Raw genomic sequence first — 7195 nt, forward strand, 5'->3', positions numbered from 1 at the left:
CTTCCAGTTTCCGTCTACCAAATCCATTCAAATGGCTTTGGACGTGAGATGCGTTTATAACTTTTAGAATGGTCGACGTTCTCCGGGGCGTACATCAGAACAGACTTTGCATTCAGCACACACGAATACACGAGTGTGTCAAGAGCAGCAGATGTACACACGAAGTATGTGGCAAACGATGACGTCAGATGAGTGGAATGAAAGTAAACTTACTCTTGATCCAGTAGGTCCAGCGGGTCCTGGAAGACCAGCCTCTCCACTGCTACCTTGTGGTCCGGGGTTTCCAGGCATACCTGGGGCTCCAGTCCATCCTTTGTCTCCCTAAAGTTTTGTAATACAAAAGAAAATATGACGTCAGTGAAATCATTCCGAAGTGATACAAATGACTAAAATCAGATTTTAAAGAATAATTGACTATTACACATGCGTGTATTAGGCTTGTGTTTATGGTTATAGTTATAAATGTACGATGAGAAACATTACCTTAGCTCCAGGGTGTCCGCGTTCTCCGGCTTCACCAGCTGGGCCAGCAGGTCCCTAGAAAGTAAAAGCGCAAATTTTATAGGTACATCCATATTTATTCATCAATGAAGGTATAAACATGCTCTCTCACACACACATGCAATATGTATATACATATATATACATACGCATACATACATACATAATACATACATACATACATACATACGCTCACAGTGAGTCTGATGTTCTTATAATCCATACAATATTGGACACTTATAGCCATTTCTAAAATTATTGGCGCTGAAGGGTCTACCCACTCACCGCTTTTATTTCTAGAAATATTGCGATTTATGTAAAGACTCACATCGAAAAAATGTGTGGTCTTAAACATGATATTGTCTTCTTGTGTAAGTTCGTAACTTTTTACTTTAGAGACAGCAAGTCTCTAAAGAGCAAAGCCAATACATGTGAAACATGCTCATCTCGAATCATTCACTATTTAACACAAAAGCTGTCTGTAATAGCCGAGTAGTAGAGTAATACATTTTTATACATCTTGATTTTGAAAGGCTGCACCTGCAATATCATTTGATGGCTTAATATTTTAACGTATGATATACTAATTATCCAGATAATTAGATCAGCGTTTTGTGAGCCATTTGATACTGCAGAAGCCTCTGAAATGCCGTTAACACCGATATTCTAACAAAATATATCCCATAGAATGAAATAAGTTATAAGGAGAATGCTATCATCGATACGTTTGTTTTAAAACACAAATACGAAAAACATTTAGATACACAAACTCATTCATGTAAAAAGTTAAAGCAGAAAATTAAATTTTATTTTTAAAGGTAGCTTCAGTTAGAAATATGATTAACAATATACTCACAGTAGGTCCGCGGGGTCCAGTTGGTCCTTGAATTCCCATTGATCCACGTTCTCCCTAGAACAAAACAAACATTGCAATAATAATAAGAACAAACGCTTCTAATAAAGGAACAAAGTTTCAAATATAAGAGAAGAGCGACAGTTGATTAAATGCACTCCAGTGCTTCAGTGGTACTTTATTTTAACAATCTCGGTGGTGGAATGAAAAGGTGAAACTAACCTTGCCAGGATTTGAAACCAGAAGATAATAGGTTGGAAGAAATATCAGCGTTCTAACAATACTCTCAATTCACCTCCACAATGACAATGATAATTATGGTTCCAAATTTTGGCACGAGGCCAGTAAGATCGGGGGTGGAGGTAAGTCGATTACATGAATCTGACTGCTTCACTGCTACTTAATTTATCGACCCCGAATGGATAAAAGGCAAAGTCGACCTCGGCGGTATTTGAACTCAGAACGTAAAAAGCTGCGATAAATACTTTAAAGCATTTCTTCCGACGCTCTAACAACTCTGCCAGTATGCCAATAAAAAGAATAATCAGACGAAACACAGCAAGGACTACTGCCCATATAAGCAGTGGGTATTGCGTCTTTAGAGCAGAGAAAATGGGTGGGAAATTCTTAGCTGTTTTCACGTCAAAGAAATGGCATACTGCTCAGTGGATTTAGGTACTGAATTGAAAGTGTCTGTGAATACAATCAGGCATGGCAAGCCAGTTCTGAGCAGACGCATTCAATATTCTCGTTGTTCTAAGATGGTTAAGGGAAGTATTCCGACGAGTGTTTTGAAACTATTACTAGCAAAGATGGAAACGTTATAGTTTCCGCTTTTTTGCGTATGTGTGTGAAAATAACAAACAAGGAGGACGAAACAAAATATTTTACATATGTGTGTATGCTATGTATATACATGTTTATATATGTGTATATGTGTTTGTGTGTATATAGATATATATGTACATGTATATATGAGTATGTATGTATGTATGTATGTATGTATGTATGTATATAAATATGTTTGTATTATTATGTGTACATATATATATATATATATATATATATATATATATATATATATATATAATGCTGAACAAATCTAGAATACTTACGCGTTCTCCACGTTCACCAGCGGCTCCAGGTTGTCCAGTTGGTCCACCCAATCCCTGAAAGAGTAATATTTCAACTTTCAGTTGTATTAAAAAACACTCGACAAAAATTAATAGCATTTCTTACAATTACTGGTCCAATGGGTTTAGATAAAAAAGCAAAGTTAATATGGGAGGTATTTGAACTCAGAAAGTAAAATTTCGCAATTAATTCGTTAGACGATTAGTCAGATACTCTACCGATTCAGCCAACATATAGTCATATAATTTAAGACCTGGCTTTTGACAATTTAGAAAATCTTGAAGAAAACAGTACATAAAAATTATTTAGTAAAGGGAAAATAGCACTAATCAATTTTTAGTAAATATATTTACCTGAATACCAGGTGCACCTTGAGGTCCTGGTGATCCACGTGGTCCGGCAGGTCCTTTCTCTCCAGGTCGTCCAAGAAGGCCGGGTGGTCCTCTTTGTCCGGCTTCACCCTTAAAGGAGAAATGTGATCACTTAATTTTTTTAAACCTTTATATTTAAATATATAGATCAGACAGACAGACATATACGCACACACACACATAGACAGACGCTTACACGCATACAGGTACACACACAAACACATGCACGCAAGTATGTAGAGATAGACAGAAAGACAGATGGACAAGGAGACATGGTCATAGAGACAGACCTAGTTACAGAGATACAGAAAATGAAACACAAGACACTAAAATAAACAGAAATGGGAGATGATATTTAAATTTTGTCAGATTGAGGGAAAGTATGAAATGATTATAAGCAATGTGAATAACAATAAGGTTTAGTTATAATACGTACAGCAGGTCCGCTTTCTCCGGGGTTTCCAGCTAGACCAGGGGCACCAGGTGGTCCAGTCAATCCTGGTGAGCCATCAACACCATTTCTTCCGGGTTCTCCAGGAGTACCCTAAATTAAGGAAAATTTAATACAATCAGTACAATGATTATAATTCTGATCGTGCTGAACAAATTCGATGAGACTCTTGAGAAAACTATTAAGCTAATGATAACCTCGTCCAACTTCACCGATCTTCATTTTCTCAGGTATGTCTCTCCCTAATTTACCTCTTTCACTTCTTTGATATCTTTCACCATCAACATCTTCATTGATAATTTCTTGTTACTTCACAGAGGTTACTATATCACTTTATTAATATCTTTTTCTTCCTTTACCGATATTATCATTTTAAAAAAAACTTTACTGTTACCCCTCCATCTTACTTCGTTATTATCATCCGTTTATACTTTAAGGAATCATTCACTGTTGCAGAAACTAAAGGTCTTGAATTCATTTAAATAAAGCCCAAGGAATTATTGAAACAGAATTCAAGGGATACAATGAAAAGTCAGTCTAAGCGAATCAGTCGCTGTTACTGTTGCGAAAATAGTAAGCGACTGGTATGTTTATTTCAAGATGGTACTTATATCTTATGGCTCTCGCACATTCCAAATGATCCCTACATTCTTTGAAACTAGTAATGATTAGATATTTTTGATTAAACCCTAATATTTTGATTGATAAATATTTAAGGAAAACAAAAACTCTGTAAAAGAGTCATGTTTAACTTACAGCAGCTCCAGAAAGGCCACCAGGTCCACGTTCACCTTGTTGTCCAGGGAATCCAGGGGATCCTCTCTCACCTTGTGGTCCAGCAGGTCCAGAGGGTCCAGGAAGTCCCTAAAAGGTTTAAGATTGGAAAAATATCTTCAAAGAATGCGAACAATCTAAAACAAAATCATTATTTAAAACGGGTTACTGAAAATAATTCAGCCAAAATATTATTATTATTGATATGTATCTTAATAACGTGCATATTGTTGATATGTATGATAATGTTGCCGTATATAATACTGATATGGATAATTATATATATATATATATATATAGAAAAAAATTAAGGTACTCAGAAATCTGGATGTTTGTACATTTACAGATTTTTATTAATGTCGCATATTAAATAAAGCGCTTTTCACCTAGTCGTGTAGGATTTTCAAATTGTTTTGATATATATATATATATATATATATATATATATATATAACGAATGTGAAGAAAACATTCTAGGTGAGGGACATCACCATTAAGGTATTGAACGATAATGTCTTGAAAGCAATACTTACAGTGTTTCCGCTTTCACCTCTATCTCCGGGTGCTCCATCATTACCAGGGGTACCTGGGGCTCCAACCTCACCAGGGCTTCCTGGGATTCCAGATTCTCCTCTTTCTCCCTATAAAGTGAGCAAAAGAGAAAATAACTTTATTCATAGAAAACAAAACAGAAACTATATAACTCTTAAAGAACAATATAGTTATTTTAAATTCTAACATTTTAAGTCATTTTAAAAGAATCCATCACATAAAAAGGAAAGACAAAATTTGAAATGTGTTTTCCAAGCATAATATTTCTACATTGTAATGTAGAAAGGACTACCAAAACATTCTATTGCATTATAGCTATGTAAATCAAGACAACTTTCGAAGTCGTACGAATATCTATATTTAACTATATTCAAATCAAAATGTCTGATTATGCTTACAGGTGGTCCCATTGGTCCAGCGGGTCCGGGTTTTCCTGCAAGACCTGGTTCTCCAGCAATACCTTGTGGTCCAGCGTGTCCTGGGGTTCCAGCGTTTCCGGGAGATCCAGCGGCTCCACGATCTCCTGTTGGTCCACGACGACCGGGACCTCCATCTTTGCCCTAGAGCAGAAAATATGAAGAAACATGATTTGAATGTTACTCAAATAGAAAAAGAAACAAGTTTTTAGACAACAACTATGCAGTTAGAAAATATGTGTAAAGTTGCACATTTGTCATCTGAGTTAACTTGTAACGATAATAAACACAATCGAAAATGACTGAGGCGTTTGACTAATAAAGATCTTATTGAACTGAAGGACGATTTTTGATACTAAATATTCGTGATTTCGACATTTATAACACCAGGGCCATTTATACATACATGTTAGCATCACGCAAACTTTCAGAATACGAAATATACATATATGCAAGCACAAGTGTGTCTGTACATAACTATGACGATTACATATAAAGATTCATAAGAAATGAACGTATAGTGCTAGAAAAGAATATGTGTAAACGTTGTTATCACTGATGATAAAAGTAGTCATCAACGATGAGGCATCTAGTGAAGTTTAGAGAGCTATAATCATGTGATGTCATTTCCTATCTTAAACCTTACTGTCTTGTGATAACAGCATAAAGAACACAGATCAACTTGCTTTCTTTATAAGTTTAATTTTGGCATCATGGTTATCCTTACAATCATCGTTTTACGTTCGTTTTCTCATGTTTCCATGTGACGTCCGTTTTCCTATGATTGTGTCTCTCTTCCAGCCACCTAGACAATTCTTCAACCGTACTTTGTGTTTTCCTGAATTTTCCTTTTCCTTGCATTTGGATAGCTTTGCACTTCATTACCCAACTGCCATCCTTCGACACATATCTACACTAGCGCAGGCTCCTCCCTGGCACGCCTATATCTAATTTTTTTGACACCCAATTCAGTTCTTCTCTGTCGTTCTTGCATACTAACATTACACATATTGTAGTATTCAGAATTACTTACAGCTGCTCCGGTTGCTCCGGCTTCACCAGCGGGTCCACGTTGTCCAGCAGGTCCAGAGGATCCAGGTGCTCCTATATCTCCTTTACCTCCAGCAACACCAGCGGGTCCCTATAGAAATGATAAAAATCAGGATATCATTGTTCAATGAAGCATATATCATCAAATTTCTGATGTTATACTAGGAAGAAACACTTTAAAACAACAGAGTTACTGTCATAAAGAACATTAGTTTAATATCTGTTTATTGGTCAAGTAAGTATAACAGAAAAATATAAAACTTATTGCTGTATAATGAAAAATCAAAAATTTATTTACACCTTTGAATTTAACTAGCGAATATTTTATTTAAATAAACTTACAGCAGGTCCGGGGGCGCCTTGGGAACCTGGTGGTCCGGGAAGACCGCGGTTTCCAGCTCCTCCTGGGGGTCCAGCTTCTCCACGAGGTCCACTAAGACCACGATCTCCTTTGGGGGCGGGTGCACCGATAGGTCCGGCAGGTCCAGTGGTACCAGGAGCTCCAACTTCACCGGGAACACCGGATTCACCATCTTTTCCGCGTGGGCCTGGGGATCCCTGGAGAAAGGAAACAATTGTTTTGATAAAAACACTATCAATGATAACACTGATAACAAAATCAAGGTTTATTTTCTCGTTTTGTACTGTCAGATCATCAAAAGCATACAGATTGAAATTTAATATATTGCTTCTTTAACGTAATATATGTTTGTTTTTAATTTAAAAAAAAAAATTGTGCCAATAGAAAATAACATCATCACGGTTTCAAAGAAAAATCTTTTGAAACATGACATAATTAATTTCTATTTATGAGTTTAACATGCATCGACGGTGAAAGAGTCTGTGTATAACACAAACAATGGAATGTATAGCTAGACCTATGATAGGTAAACTACAAATGATTTTATTAAGACTGCACTGTCTTTTCGCAGTCACTGTAAAAGTGCTCGATTAAAACACCCTCAGGTTTTACACCGAAAACTAATCGTTTGAAAGATTTAAAATTTTGATTTACACTACAATTTCTGATTGGTGCCAAATAAAATATGAAATAAAAATAAATGTTTTCTTACAGTATCTCCTTTAGGTCCTA

The 7195-nt window shown here is 36.1% G+C and overlaps 1 protein-coding gene across 1 annotated transcript in view; it reads right to left on the minus strand.

Moving 5' to 3' along the window:
• LOC106868323 (collagen alpha-1(I) chain) overlaps positions 1-7195 on the minus strand; it is a gene marked incomplete at its 5' end in the record, with an annotated part of 30636 nt that overhangs the window by 7151 nt on the left and 16290 nt on the right. Inside the window, 12 exons of the mRNA XM_052968423.1 lie at positions 214-321; positions 484-537; positions 1358-1411; positions 2470-2523; positions 2842-2949; positions 3296-3403; positions 4067-4174; positions 4618-4725; positions 5035-5196; positions 6086-6193; positions 6445-6660; positions 7176-7192. Of these exons, the coding sequence (XP_052824383.1) occupies positions 214-321; positions 484-537; positions 1358-1411; positions 2470-2523; positions 2842-2949; positions 3296-3403; positions 4067-4174; positions 4618-4725; positions 5035-5196; positions 6086-6193; positions 6445-6660; positions 7176-7192 (1205 nt within the window). The remainder of the gene's footprint in view (positions 1-213; positions 322-483; positions 538-1357; positions 1412-2469; positions 2524-2841; positions 2950-3295; positions 3404-4066; positions 4175-4617; positions 4726-5034; positions 5197-6085; positions 6194-6444; positions 6661-7175; positions 7193-7195) is intronic.

The sequence above is a fragment of the Octopus bimaculoides genome, chromosome 6 (genome assembly GCF_001194135.2).
Source record: "Octopus bimaculoides isolate UCB-OBI-ISO-001 chromosome 6, ASM119413v2, whole genome shotgun sequence".
NCBI classification, from domain to species: domain Eukaryota; kingdom Metazoa; phylum Mollusca; class Cephalopoda; order Octopoda; family Octopodidae; genus Octopus; species Octopus bimaculoides.